At 42.4% G+C, this 16041-nt stretch overlaps 1 protein-coding gene across 3 annotated transcripts in view; it reads right to left on the bottom strand.

The window, feature by feature from the left end:
* Nucleotides 1–8334: 8334 nt before the first annotated feature.
* Nucleotides 8335–16041, bottom strand: part of SERTAD4 (SERTA domain containing 4) — a 33088-nt gene continuing 25381 nt past the window's right edge. For all 3 annotated transcript variants that reach the window (XM_053383277.1, XM_053383278.1, XM_053383279.1), the window contains exon 4: nucleotides 8335–12555. In XM_053383277.1, the coding sequence (XP_053239252.1) occupies nucleotides 11779–12555 (777 nt within the window). In that variant the 3' untranslated portion in view covers nucleotides 8335–11778. The remainder of the gene's footprint in view (nucleotides 12556–16041) is intronic.

Here is a 16041-nt window from a genome sequence, read left to right on the forward strand (position 1 = left end):
GGAGAAGGGGGGGAGGCACCATGTGTACCACCTTGAGATCCTTGGAAGGCAAAGGTGGGATAATAAATATAATAAATAAATATGTGCATAAAGTTTAGGGCGGACCAAACTGGACCTTCAGGAGATCTGACTGACTGGCAGGAGCTTTGCAGAATTCTAAATGGGAAGCTTTCCATCCCTACCTAAAGATGCCAGGGATTTAATTTAGAACTATTTATGTGCCAAGTAATAGTAATAATAATAATAATAATAATAATAATAATAATAATAATAATAATTTATTTGTACCCCACCCATTTGGCTGGGTTTCCCCAGCCACTCTGGGAGGCTTCCACAAAGACCAAAAATACACTAATATGTTATACATTAAAAACCTCCCTGAACAGGGCTGCCTTAAGATGTCTTCTGAATGTCAGGTAGTTGTTTATCTCTTTGACATCTGCTGGGAGGGTGTTCCACAGGGTGGGCGCCACTACCGACAAGGCCCTCTGCCTGGTTCTCTGTAGCTTTGCTTCTCGCAGTGAGGGAACCGCCAGAAGGCCCTCAGAGCTGGACCTCAGTGTCCAGGCTGAACAATGGGAGTGGAGACACTCCTTCAGGTATACTGGGCCGAGGCCATTTAGAGCTTTAAAGGTCAACACCAACACTTTGAATTGTGCCCGGAAACATACTGGGAGCCAATGTAGGTCTTTCAAGTATGTCCACTATAACACAGCTATGGCCCTTCCTTCTTCCCTACAGCAGCTATATAGAATACCGTTCAGAAAAGGAGATTTGTCCATGAAAGCTCGAACTAGCAGCACGTAACATCCTTTCTTTGCCTTCACACAGATGAAAGTTCCAACAGCATTATTGGCATCAAGACAGCAAGACAGTTCTGAACAAGAACTTATGTTCAGAAACCCCTGTGAAGATTTCACACATGCATACACACACACAAAAAACTGCATCTATCAATAAACACGCCATAATATGATGATTTGCAGCCGTTCCAGATCAAATGGTGCTTTCATACTATGCCAAACACAAAACTTTTCAATGGAAGCAATTTGCACATTCGACGATGAATGAAGCGGTGTGTGTCAGCTGAGATATCGAGTGATACACATAACATGTGTGAATTGGCCCTAAGTGCATCTAATAGCTCCGAGTAGCTGATGAAGAGGAACAACCAAAAAGAATGAAACAAGCAATGCTTGTAAAGTTGTTTTTTAAAAAATAAAAATAAAAAAATAAAAAAGCAAAGGTAGTTAAGGTGGTTCATAAAGAAAATATTCAAAATCCACAGTTGGGCAATCACTTTATTAGGACCAACCAAATCATCTTTATCAGGGCTGCCCAAATACTAGCTAGGCACTTAAGCATAAGAATAGAAGAAGAGGCTACTGGATCAGGCCAATGGCTCATCTAGTGTAGCATCCTGTTCCCACCAGATGCCTGTGGGAAACTCACAAGCAGCACCAAAGCACAAGAACACTCTTCCCTCCCACAGTTACCAAAGCGTAGAATCCAGCAACATTACAGCTTCCAGCTTTGGAGGCAGAGCACAGCCGTTGATAGCCTTATCCTCCATGAATTTGCCCAATCCTCTTTTAACACCACCACTGGGTGCAAATCCCATAGTTTCACTATGTGCTGCGTGAAGAATACCTCTCTTTCATGTCCCCTACAGGTTCCAACATCCAGCTTCATTGGACATCCAGGAGTTCTAGTGTAATATTGTGCTTTTCTATCCCCTTCCTCCATACTATGCACTTAGAGAATAATTTGCTATTAGCCATTGGTGGGGAACCTTTTTTGGTTCTGCACACCAGAAGCTAGCCTCATGGGCCCACACTTGGCAGCCAAGTTCTACTTCCCCTTGCCAACACACAATCAGGAGCACACTTTAAGTCTCCTTGTTCTGCATCTGCTGTCACGCCTCTGGCTGCTCCATGCCTGACATCACAAATTACGTTTTGAGGGAAACAGCTTCATAGGCCAAATTTGACCCCCATAGGCTAAAGGTTCTCCACCCCCGATCTCTTGGTCCCTTTGCAGCCTAGCTATATTCCCTTACCTCAGATTTTTGTGCCTCATTTTGTACAATGGCCTTGAAGAACCAACATGCAGTGGCAGATGGGTCCAAAGCCTTGCTTAATCACAGAATTGTAGAATTGAAAGGGACCCCCAACAGTCTTCTCCCCCAACCCCCTGTAATGCAGGGATCTCAACTAGATCATATATGTGGGAAGGAGCTGCTGCACTAGCTTCCTCACAGGTGGGTCACTGTTGCTTTCCAGTAAGGAAAAAGAGTGAGGGGTGAAGCAGTGAGGAGTTTGGTGCAGTGCAAAGGTACCAGTGGACTTAATATGGGGTTCCTGCCAGTGCATTTGCACTGCACCAGCCCCTCCACTGCCTCGCCCCCTCCTGGTAAGCCTCAGTGACCCACCTGCTGGAAAGCTAGCTGCTTCTGGTTCTGAGGTTCCTGGTCCACAGAGTCCCTCTTAGATGTGAAATGAACGTGCCATAGACCTTGAGATCAGTGTTGTGAATGCTCAATTAGCACAGCATCCTAGAAAGGAAGGAATAGTAGTGTATGGCTACTCCTAAACCAAGATGTGACTGCATGATGAGCTGGCTGGGCCTGGAAATCTGATCTGAGACATTGCAAATTTTATCAGAGGCTGCTTATGTGACAATTAGTTCATCCAGGCCTTGCTGTCACAGCATTATCTATTCTTTGAAAAGCCTTGGAGATCCCATCTTGACATCCTAATGAGCTTCCGCACACCCAGCATTTATAGCTGTTCAGTTCACAGGGGCCAATACCGAGCCTTAGATGGTCTGGATGCATCTCTCACATTCTCAGAATTAATCTGAGCTGGATTAACTGCTTCAGAAGATCTGGGCAGACTGCCAGGGGTGTGTTTACATTAAAATAAAACTGGACCTCAGAGAGATAGTTTGCAACATCACAAGGGAATCTCTGTGTACTATAGTACAGTCAATTCTTTCCATCTGCCTCAGCAACAGAAGTGATACTCTATTTTTATAAAAGGATGACTGGAAATGGTGTATGTCTGAAATATTCCTGATCTGACTAATTATAGATGATGGCTTGTAAAACCTTCACATTTTTATAGCTTCGTGGAAGAGTTTGTCTAGATGCCTCTTTGATTCAACCTCTTCACAACATATATCAGCCTTCCCCACCCTGGTGCAGTCCAGATGTTTGGGACTACAGATGCCATCCACCTGGCCCGTAGATACTGCAAGCATACTTCTAGAAAATCATTGCAACACGCTAACAATTGTGTCATTTTTGAATAATTTTGCAGAATGATTTTGCAGTCTTACTGGCTTTTACATTTATGTGTTAACTGTTGACCCATTTCTCAGTTGCAGAAGTATCTGAAGCAAAGTGAATCCATCAGGGGCCCTCCATTTTTATTTAAAGTTTACATTTGCTACAACAAACAAAAGGGAATACTCTGAGATGGCGTGTCTAATGCCTACTGTGATAGAGTTTTCAGTTTAATGCCACAACTGTGGACCGAGGACATAAAAAAGCCCAAGCAGCATCATTGTGAGAGCTAACTTGCAGATGAAATGAAATTAACAAGAGCTGTACAGAGCTTCTAAGCTTCTTTAAAAGAAAAGAAAAACAGCAAGCAGCCAACTCAAATAAAAATTCAAAAGGAAGCAAGCCGAGGGCTAGCCAATGCAACTTTAAGGTAAAATCATCAGATTGAATTTCAAGTACGTCAGTAAGACGTTGTCATGCTGGCCAAAGAGCTGCAGGGAAGGGGTCCACAAGTTTAGGGAGATGACAGAAATGGCTTCAGAGAGTGGTTGTTTGAGGAGACCCGCTACTGTCCCTGGAATTTACTATTTGAAGGTGAATATTGAACATGGTAGACACGGGTGAACACGGGACACGGGTGTTCACGGTGAACACGGGACACAGGTGGCACTGTGGGTAAAACCTCAGCGCCTAGGACTTGCCGATCGCATGGTCGGCGGTTCAAATCCCCGCGGCGGGGTGCGCTCCCGTCGTTCGGTCCCAGCGCCTGCCAACCTAGCAGTTCGAAAGCACCCCCGGGTGCAAGTAGATAAATAGGGACCGCTTACCAGCAGGAAGGTAAACAGCGTTCTGTGTGCTGTGCTGGCTCGCCAGATGCAGCTTGTCACGCTGGCCACGTGACCCGGAAGTGTCTGTGGACAGCGCTGGCTCCCGGCCTATAGAGTGAGATGAGCGCACAACCCTAGAGTCTGGCAAGACTGGCCCGTACGGGCAGGGGTACCTTTACCTATTGAAGGGGTGAAATTGGGTCTATGAATTGTAACCAATGCACTCATTTGAAAGTTCCAAATTCCATTTGGTAAGCTTGCAAGGCCATCTGTTGTAATAAATACAGGTGTGGCTCTTTCCTTCCCCCGGCCTCCATTCTTGTTTCCCCCCCTGCGCAGTATCGCCTTGTTTCCCTGACACGCTAGAAGGCAAGTCTGAGGACTCTTGTCAGGCCTACTCCATTCTGGGATTGTAAATATAACAATTTAATGGGCTTTGTGTTACTTGGAGGAGGTCCGTATACTAAGCAAGGTTGGCCCAGCAAATTGTGGCACCTGAAGCAACCCCAAAATGGTGTCCCCTACCCACCACCACAGAAGAACAGGTGAGGAAACATCTACATCAGGAATAAAGGGGAAAGGAAGATCAACATCAGGATCTGCTGTCCCTGGGGATCCTGCAGCATGAGGCGGTCACCGCACCTTGCCTCATGGCCCTGATGCCAAGCTCCTGTGATAGATGGCATTCATTACTTCCCCAACTCAAAGTGGTATGTGGCCTTGGAAATGTAAAGGTTCTACCTCGTTAGGCTTCAAGAAATGGCAGGACCCATTAACAATATGCTTATCCTTGATTTAACCTGCTGCCTGCATAAGCCGTTGAATGCTGCCTTGTGTCTTTGGGGAAAAGGTGGGATATCCATCCATCCATCCATCCATATGCTAGCAAGAGCCCACTTTCTGACAAGCAGCTTTGGACAATCTTGTCCTATAATCCTTTCCCCTTAGGCACATATTGTTTTATTAAATGTTCTATTTTTAGTTTCCCCCCAGTAAAAATATTAAGGGAGGGGAACCAATCAACTTTACATATAGGGATTAATTTCTGCCCAGCAGGACATCCTTCACAGCCTTTCTAGTTGCCTGCACACTCTTTCTTCTTGAAAACCTCCAAGGATATAAGACACCACTGTACCCCTGTGCTACTGACTGTGTTGCTGATATGCTCAGACATTTACAAAGTATTCCCCAATGTTTAATTTTAACACACATCTCAGAATTAGAACCTAGAGCTTGTTGTCCTACCCTCAGTGAATACAATGAACTCCTCCCCCCCTTTCTTCCCTTTCTTTAAATTTCTAAAAATCAAAAATTAATTTGTTTTTGTTAACCCACTTTCTTCCACCTTTCCCCACAAGATTTGCTGCTTAGGCCCAGGTCTCCTTTGTAATTTTTCCAGCAGGATTTACATCAGAGTAAGCAAGAATAGGATTGCATTGAGAATTTGCAAGTCAGAATTTAGGGGGACCCCACACACCTTTGGATGTTCTTCCAATTTTTTGAATGAATGAAATGTCTGTCTGTCTGTCTGTGTTCATCTTTCTATATAAAGATGTGTTGGCTTCACTCACTAAAGAAGATATCAGAATCTTTAAGGTTCTTCTACATCAGTGTGGAAAGCTGAACACCACAGTCCAACCCTGGTCAAAAGTAATAATTGGTTTTATCATAAAATCATAGAGTTGTAAGGGACCCCAAGGGTCATGAGTGATGAGATATTCCAGGATAGAATTGAGGACACATTTATCAATGCTTATCCTTGAACACATCTCACTGAAAGTACTGAAGTGGATGTAGCTGGTACCTGCCTGGGGATGCATATCTGGCCTACGCTTGAAGTTCTTGATTTAGCTGGTGATATGTATGTGGATGCCTGTTGTGGATGAGTGCTCACTGGAAGGACAGATCCTGAAGCTGAGGCTCAATTACTTTGGCCACCTCATGAGAAGAGAAGACTCTCTGGAAAAAACTCTGGTGTTTGGTAAGATTGAGGGCACAAGGAGAAGGGGACGACAGAGGACGAGATGGTTGGACAGTGTTATAGAAGTGACCAACAAGAATTTGACGAAACTCTGGGAGGCAGTGGAAGACAGGAGTGCCTGGCTTGCTCTGGTCCATGGGGTCACGAAGAGTTGGACACGACTAATTGACTAAGCAACAACAATGTATGAGGAAGTCTTTTTCCACATGAAAGGAGGTGGCGTAGGGCAGCAGCTAAGAGACTGGGCTACAAATTAGAAACTCCCTTGTTGGAATCTTCCATCTCTGCCATGAACACACAGAGGAGTCCTAGCCTTCTGCCCTCCAATTCTACAATAGGGAGATAAAAATCAACCTTACAGGGTTGTTGTAAGAATAACAAGGTGATGCGCCTATTAACATATACAAATGCATTATAATACAAAGTTGTTATAATTGGCTTGGATCCATAATGGCACTTTCCTCAATCAATCTATTGGTATATAGACAAAATTCTGAAAGGTTTGGTATGGTAAAATCACTCAAAAACATCTGCATCTAACAAATTAAAATACTCTTGTATAACATTCACGAATCCTCGTGGCATGTTGCAGAAACCTGGCTACTATCTCCATCTGCATAAACTGCACCACTGCTTGATGAACTTAGATTGAATTGTCTGATACAAGGGGCAGTGCAAAAGAACATGCACGGCTGATTCTATAGGATTCTGTTCACAGGGGCATAGTCTCTCTGCAAGTGGTATTTTATGGAATCTCCTCTGTAGTACTGCCAATGGCAGCATATTCAGTCTCACTAGCATGTACGCCTTGGCACTTTCCTGGATGTCTTTTTTATGCTTTATTGGTTTTAAAAACAAAACAACACAAAACAGTTAACAAAAACAATCCAAAATCAATACTAATTACAAAAAAAAAAATAGATTCATACATAACTGATTCCAACATGATTTCCAATCCCCCCATTGTAGTTCCTAAATTACATTTTTGACTTCTCACTTAACTTTCTCTCTCCTAAGTTGTTTTGGTTGTATTGGTTTTTTAAAATTCTCTTATTTCATGCAGTAGTCAATCCAGGCCTGCCAAAGAATTTAGATTTTTACAATGTTCTTTTAGGTATACTCTGTCCCACTTTCTGTTAAATATTTGGTCTGTATAATCTCTGAATCTTGCTGTCAATCTTGCTAACTCTGCATATTCTAACGTTTTGTTCTCCCAATCCAATTTAGAGGGAATGGAGTCTCCTTTCCTGAATGTCAGAGGACCTTATGTTTACAAAAAGGTTGCTAATCCAATGGAGGCTGTCACCTGCAGAAATGGATTCGCCTCCCCCCTATTCCATGAGCAGGAGATTCCATGACTTCAAATCCCCTCATGGGCCATCTAGAATCATCCCAATTTGTATGGATTTCCTCATCAGGGCAGAAGCTTAGTACCCATGATCATGTAGTCCAAGATAATTTAGCCCTGTTCCAGCAAACTACTCACACCTTCTGTTGAAGTGTAAGCTGTGGAATGGGGCTTTGCCAGCTAGTTCTGCCCCTAATATCACAAATTCTGGCTGGCCCCAACTCTGCTATCTGTGCACAGCCGGAGCTAGGCAGAGTATGTGTGATCAGGGGTAGGCCTTGCTGGTTTAGCCCCACTAATGAAGTGAGTGGTTCATCAGAATGAGGCTTCCAGTTACAGTACTGGAAATGTCTGACATCTTCCCCATGAAATTTTAAAAAACAACAGCATTAATTCTGCTTCGTAAGAGCGGCAGAGGTGGATTTAGGGGAGCACAACCAGTTCGAAGGGGTGCTGAATTTTGGTGTGCCACTGAAATTTGAAACCCCAAGATGCACCACTGATTTTGGCCTTCATTCCCACATGGGAAAAAACAAAATGGAGGACACATTGTTGTGCTGTGGGAATTGCAAAGCAGCCTCACATTAGAAGAAGGGAATTTGCTGTCCAAATCCGGGGCAATTTTCATGTACACATGTTGTCAACAATTATCAGATTAAGGAAAAGGGAAAGAGGGATTATCCGTTTTAGCTGGAAAGTCTCAGTGCTTGCAAACTGCAAGAGGCATTTATCAATATATAAAGTGGGCATAATAGATTGACATACCAAAGTGATCTGAAATTTAATCCTTGGGCTGATCTAGCCAAAAGGAACAGAATCAGCCATATATTTTGCCCACAGAAACATTTCACTTAAATGCTGTTTCTCGATGGCGAAATAAACAACCACCACATTTAAAGGTTTTAAATCAAAATGATTTTTTAATCATTTTAATAAATATATATCAAGAAAAAAACTCACTTTACTACAACACCACTTAGTATACAAGTACCTAAATATCTAAGCTTAAAACATCAGATGTTTGACATATACTGGAAAAGAACAGATTTTTCTATTCTCAACTGAATATAAACACAAGAAAAATCAGCAATTAAAAAAAAATGGTCCATGTGGACAAATGACTAAATGAGCCTACTCATACACTGTATGAATGAGACCTATATTTAATATTGATAGCAATTTTTAAAAATGCTTTTGTCTTGGAGAAATAAGGTAGGATAATTTTTAAAAAATATTAGAATTGATCATCCTTGCAAATTTCTGACTTTTGGCATAGATAAAGGTTATATTTAATTCTCTGCAGAATTTTGTCTTTGTATTTCCAAGAAATACACCCAAGAAAGGTAGAAATATCTTCAACACAATCATACCTTATGCAAATGACAAGCTGTTAACGATGACAACAGAATGTGTTGGTCTACTGTGCAATCTCACCTATGCGTTTTAAAAAGAATGCAGGAGGACGGGTGGAAGAGAACAAAGGAAAACACTGAAATCCATAATGAAGTTGTCCCTGGTCATGGGCTTGGTTCTTCATGGCTGGCTCCTAAGATCTTGAGCTTTCTGCTTTGCATCCCTTCCCAGCTGTTGGAGTGTCCCTCACCTGCCCCATCTGCTTGCTTGTGTAGTTCTATGACTGGACCCATGTTCTCAGATTTGGAACCCCTGTTAAAATCCACCCCTATTATCCTCCTTCCCCTGCTCAGCTCTGGCTTGCAGCAGGTGTGGAAGCATAACAGCTTAGCTAACCTGGTGGCCCATGGGTGTCACAAACAGATAAGGTCACAGCAAGGTCACCCGCTCCACTGCCACACTCCTGAACCCTACATATTTCAAATTGGTTTAAAATCCCTACCACATTTTCAGCTTTGTCCATACAGTGAGCTCCCAGTTCCATTGTTAAAATAAACCCAGGGAAAATTCTCACCGGTTGCTAGTTGCAGGTACCTAGGCCACTACCATACAGATAATCCCTGCGATCTATTTTGAGTAGCTACAATGGACCTTCCAGATCTGCAATTAGGTCGAATGGTTCTCAGGTCAAACCTGAGCATAGGAAGTGCCTTATACCGTGCCAGACACTGTATCCACCTTGCTAAATATTGTATACTCTGGCTGGCAGCAGCCCTCTAGCAGAAGTCCTTCCCATCACATCCTGGCTGAGAACTGCATCAAAAGTGTGCCCATAGGGGAACAGGAGCTGCTGAATAGTTAGTTAGCCTCACTTGGCCCTATTGTCTGCAACCTGTAGACTGTAGGGTGAGGAATGAGAGATTTGAGAGATACTATGGAAGTCACTTTCCAATGACCTATTTATTGTGACTTCATCCCAATTTGTTTACGGGTAGGTTAGACGTTTTCCAGCACATTTCCCCATCACTTTCCATATCACAAAAAGTCTGAATTTGCAGGTGGGGGATTTGCAGGTTAAATCAACAGCACAACCTGAATTTGCTGGTGCATGATTGAATCCCACTTGAAAATAGCACAATCTGGAAGTGCCCATAGTTATTTGAGTAATCCATGTGGCTATTGCACTGGGAATAAAAAACAGAGGTTTAAGGGAACAGCAAACAAGCCTTGAAGATCAAACACCCCCTCTTTCTTTTGTGTGGGGTGTGTGGCGGGAGGTTACAATTGAATACACCCTGCTGATAATTTGGAATTCTGTGGTGACTGAAACATAGATTAAGTCTCAGTTAAAGGAAACTCTTCATTTGCCCCTAAACAAAAACAAGGGCAAGATTCAGTCAAAGTTAAGCGTTGTGCTAAAATTAAGATTGCTCTTAATTCAGGTCTTGCTCTCCTGTGGGGAGGATAAATGTAAAGAGTTGAGTGTTCCCCCCCCCATCTGGTTGATTGGTTCTTTCAGCAATCAAAATATCTTGGCGATTTCAGTGGGGCAAAATTCATGGTGTGCCTAACCCCCCCCCCCTGTTACGTGTGGGATTCAAACAGGCTGAACTTCAGCCAGATCCTGCTCAAAATGTGAGTTTTAAATTGAAGACACCTGAAAATGAACAAAATGTGCTTCTTACAATTGAAGATTATCCCCCCTGTTTCTCCAAGATAATCTTTAAAAAATAAAAATAAAACCCTTACATTCATTTCAGATAAAATCTTATATCACCACATCATTTAGTAACATTGTGCTTTTCTTCCCCAAAATAAAAAAAACCCTAAAGTTATATGAAACCCCAGTACATGCTCTTTACAATTTTAAAGAGAGAAAATGATGTGAAACAGAATAAAGTATAAAGCATGCCACTGGTTCATGAACTTCATTATACCAGGAAAAAAAGGGAAAAATCACAGCAACAGACAGTTGCCATAGAAATGTTCAAGCAGCTAATGCTTGTTTACAAGAGACATCTCTCTATTGTTTCTTCTTCTTCAATCCTTCCTAACTATGGCAAATCAAAAAGCAATTGAGCAAAAACGAAGAATAGATGCATTTGAATAGGAAATCAAACACAGTATTTCAAAGGATACAGGTTTCTAATAATATTCGATCCACCCTGTTATTATTTTTTTATTTCCTGTTTAGGTTACATCCCTGCTGTAGCTGTTTTTGTTTTGGTTTGTTTGTTTGTTTTTTAAAAAACAACAACAACTTAATTTTCACCCTGGAAAAATTAAGATTAAAAAGTAAGGCACCAAAGAAATTCTGCCCTTTATAGCAACAAACCACCATAAGGCTCACTCATTTCTTGCAGTTTAGCTGAAAACTGTGCATGTGCTGGAACTGTTTGCTTCTGATTAAGATTCCATAAAAGGTCTTATTGCAACCAGTTGGGTCAGTTGAACCAGACACATAAATACATCTGAATGGTATCAATACTAGATAACCATATGGGTGTTTTCCTCTTCAACTCTCCCTAGTCTTTCTCACGGCCATTATTTTTGGGCAAGAAGCAGACCTCCCCCTTTGCTGGTAATAAATTTGTTTATCAGATATATAATTAATTGATACGCACAAAGGAGATTCCTCTTAATACATGTCAGACTCCCCAGGGAACTAGGTGAAAAGGGTTGTGTGTTTTCTCCGTCTGGTTTATTGGTTTTCCTCAGCGACAAAAGCTAAAATACACATTGCAATTCAACTGAGCTCTTTATGAAGATTCCATATATGTATCAATAGCTCTGCGATGCAGACCATACATACATACACTCCAATGCACTCTGCTGCCAAGTCCTTTAAACTATCCATGAACCTTGTGATATGATTGTATTGGCTGTATAAAACTATCAGAAAAATTCATCCGGAATGAAATATTGTTCGATAAATTCAACATGCTTGTGCGTGCTTTAGAACTGCAGTTATTAGGAAGGTGGTTCATATTTTACTTCCTTTACTGCAACATATTTTGCCACCTGGTAAGCATTCCCTTTTTCGTAAGGATTTCTTCCAAGATTCGTTCATGTTGCTCTTGTCAGCACGCCCCGTCTCAAAATAATCATAACATTTGCTTTTACATGCAATGCCATGGTCGCTTTTCATAGGCTCCCAATCTGAGGCACGGTCTCGTTCTATATCGTGGCTTCCTTTCTGATTGGTTAATACGGTCTTGTCCTGGTTCCCATGCAGCCCAGCATTAGTAATGAAAATTTCATTGATGTGTATCTGATCATCGCTCCGGTAAACTGGGGTGCTGCCAACACCATATTCCGCCTGTTGGGAACAACTTGGCATAGATATCGAAGAGGAGGAGGAGGATGAAGAGGAGGAGGAGGAAGAAGAGGAGGAGGAGGAAGAAGAAGAAGAGGAATTTCCCATTGCAGAATTAGCAGACAATGGCAAACTTAAATAGTGGCTGCTGCATTCTTGGTAAAAACAGCAGGTGTGGATCTTTTCGCAGTCCTCCCTTGCCATCCGAAGGCGTTTTCTATAAGGACAGTCATGAGAAACAAACCATTCCTGGGCAGAGGCCCCCCCAAAGGAGCAAGCAGGGAAGCACCAGTTGTTTTGCATGATAATTTCCCCATGAATTCTCTTCATTAAATTGTTTATGAGGACGGATCTCCTTAAGTAGACTTCGGGGTCGTCAATGTACTTCAGTTTTTCCAAAGACATGTAAAGGATATGCGCCCGCTCCTCAAAGACGGATATCATCTACAGATGAAAGAGAGAGGAGATAACAACAACAAATTATTAATAGAATCATAGAATCATAGAGTTGGAAGAGACCACAAGGGCCATCGAGTCCAACCCCCTGCCAAGCAGGAAACACCATCAGAGCACTCCTGACATATGGTTGTCAAGCCTCTGCTTAAAGACCTCCAAAGAAGGAGACTCCACCACACTCCTTGGCAGCAAATTCCACTGTCAAACAGCTCTTACTGTCAGGAAGTTCTTCCTAATGTTTAGGTGGAATCTTCTTTCTTGTAGTTTGGATCCATTGCTCCGTGTCCGCTTCTCTGGAGCAGCAGAAAACAACCTTTCTCCCTCCTCTATGTGACATCCTTTTATATATTTGAACATGGCTATCATATCACCCCTTAGCCTCCTCTTCTCCAGGCTAAACATGCCCAGCTCCCTTAGCCGTTCCTCATAAGGCATCGTTGGGATATTCTGTTGGGAGCCACCCAAAGTGGCTGGGGAAACCCAGCCAGATCAGCGAAGGTATAAATAAATTATTATTATTATTATTATTATTATTATTATTATTATTATTATTAAGATGGGTGTAACGCAGGTCAGCTGAAACATGAAGTTGAGATTCTACCTGTCTGACCATCATTTAACACTTAGGGCAGTCATATTTATTTTAAGACAGGGGTGCCCAAACTTTTTTCAAACAGGGCCAGATTTAATGAAGTGAACATGCATGAGGGCCGACCATAGTTATTGACCTTTCTTTTAGGATTGAAGTTTTACAATTTTACCCCAAAGTTATTGAGCCTTTTTTTACAAATTTACCCCAAAGTTGTTGAGCTTCTTTGGGGATTGAAGTTGTTGAGCTACTTTGGGGATTTCCCCCCAGGAAATAAATTGCCACAGGGGCAGGGATTACACCAGCAGGCCGGATTAGGTCCCGAAAACAGACTTTGAACATGCCTGTTTTAAGACCTCTCTGCCCTGCCCTCCAGCACATTCAACTCCCCTAAACCAGTAGCTGATTAGTGGGCTTGTCATTACCAAAGTGCAGCCCAGGAAAGCTAGTTAGTCAATAGCCAAGATCTGAAGGAATCGAGACCATATGGTCCCAGGAGAAGGGCTGTAGCCTAGTGGTAGAGCATCTGTTTTGCATGCAGAAGGTCCCAGGTTCAATCCCAGGCATCTCCAGGTAGGACTGGGGAAAGACCTCTGTCTGAAACCCTGGAGAGCTGCTGCCAGGCAGTGTACTGAGCTAGATGAACCAACAGTCTGAATTATAATAAGGCAGCTTCCTATGTTCCTGTGTTCCGCTGCTGGGATATTGACATTTTTCAATGTTAGTTCAGCTGTGAGGAATCTTCTTGAGCCAACTGTGTCCTGGTGGAGAATAGTATATATGCAGAAAGGGGAAAAACTGAAACAAACCAAAAATTATCTGTACTTTTGAGCAGTACCATACTTCCTCCAACAATCGTTAGCTTCCATGGCAGGGGAAAAATATTTCTAATGAAGAAATGACTCAAATGAGATTTGCAGGAACGTGAATTAACCAGAGGGTTAATTTAACCAGAGATGTTTTTATCTGGAAAAAAGCTTCTTTCCTTAATACACAGGCTAATTTCATATCCATTACAGACTCTCAAGAGACTCTCCTTCCTTGGAGTTTTTTAAGCAGAGGTTAAGCAGAGGCTGTCTGTTGTGTATGGTCTAGTTCAGATTCCTGCATTGCAGAGGGATGAACTAGCTGGTCCTTGGGGTCTCATCTAGCACTACAATTCTGATACTATGAACTCAGCAAACCTTAGGTATCTATATGTTCCTATCATAAGGCATAGAGCTGTCCTTCTGTTTGCCAAAGGGACTGCAATCCCGCAGGAATTCATGCTGGAAAAGTGGGAAGATTACTTTTGCTTTTTTGTTCCCCTTTTCGCTGCAGTCCCTTCCCCAATGGTTTTCTAGATGGATCCAAGAAGCATTCCAGGGAAAGGATAGTGATGGATATGCCTGGAATCTCCATTGGTGCTTCACTGAGCAGCATACCCAACCTCCTCAACCCACAAAAAACAAATTGTATTAAAAAAAGAAAGAAAAAGTAATGTGGCAACTGGTGTCAGCTGTGAGAGCCAGCATGGTGTAGTGGTTAAGAGCAGTGGACTCGTAATCTGGTGAACCGGGTTCGTGTCCCCGCTCCTCCACATGCAGCTGCTGGGTGACCTTGGGCTAGTCACACTTCTTTGAAGTCTCTCACCTCACAGAGTGTTTGTTGTGGGGGAGGAAGGGAAAGGAGATTGTTAGCCACTTTGAAACTCCTTCGGGTAGTGATAAAGCAGAATATCAAATCCAAAACTCTGTGACAGGTGCTGTCACTGTGCCTGTTTCCTGCTGCAACCTTCTGCCCCATCATCTGCTGCTGTTGTCTCTAGTGGTCATTAGCCCCTGCCCCAGTCTGTGGGTTCCTCGATTTACACCGCAAAGTCTGGTCCTAATGGTGCCACTGTTTTCTTCCTGCCACCTGAAGGTACACTGTCACTTCCTGTTTTGTGAAGTGGCTTCTTGCTGTTTGCCTATGAGCAGAAGCAGATACAGAAAACAGGAAGTGATGTCATCTATTTCTTTATGCAGCAGGCTAGAGTGGGGAAAGCTCCAGAGAATTTCTTCAAGTTCAGAAGCCTTGGTGAAGGAAGTGTGGGCTACCAGCCCATAGATTTGCTATGGCACAATTGCCTCCTTTCTTCCTCTCTTGATATATTAAGATAAGCCAAAACATACGCAAATATTGTATGAGAAGAAAAAGATATTCCTCTCTGTGTCTTGTTTTTCTTGTTCCGATTTTCCCTTGTGGCCAAAGAATTTTGGCAGAGAGGAAAAATCTTTCCTATGGAGATAATAAGGTCCATTTTTCTCATGGCCTCTCTCAAAAACAATGCAGCATCCTTTCCCTTTGAGCAAAACCTTCTGTGCATCTTGACAACACTTCTGGTGCTTTAGAAACTAGTTCCAGGCTTTGCACTATCCCACTTTGAAACGGAATTCATTATTAATTTCTAACAAACAGCCATTTCTAGGGGAAATATGCAATGCAAAAAAAGCATGCTATAAGTGAAAAAAAGATGAAGTAATTAGTTACCCTGCTTCAGAAATATTGTTTCTGAAATAAACACAGTTTTATACAATAAGTTAACTGTATGCACTCAGTGGTGGTTTTTTGTGGGGGGGGGGGGTTTAAAGACCCCTCATAGTCCCTGGTTCAATTGCAGTCACTATTGCCATGACTAGAAACCAACAAATATCTGGCAGGCTGCAAAGCTTTCTGTGAAACTATATGCTGGTCTCTGTCCAGTTCCCAGTGGAAAACTATCTGCTTTACAAAAATCACCATCACATTTGGCAACCTTACTTAGCAAAAAGGTCATGATGCACATGAAGCATAGAATCCAACATTCCCCTGAGCTTAAAGCTTAATTTTCCAGATGTCTGGGCAATGTGGCAAGCTTGCAATGC

This window comes from Podarcis raffonei, chromosome 3, assembly GCF_027172205.1.
Source record: "Podarcis raffonei isolate rPodRaf1 chromosome 3, rPodRaf1.pri, whole genome shotgun sequence".
NCBI lineage: Eukaryota > Metazoa > Chordata > Lepidosauria > Squamata > Lacertidae > Podarcis > Podarcis raffonei.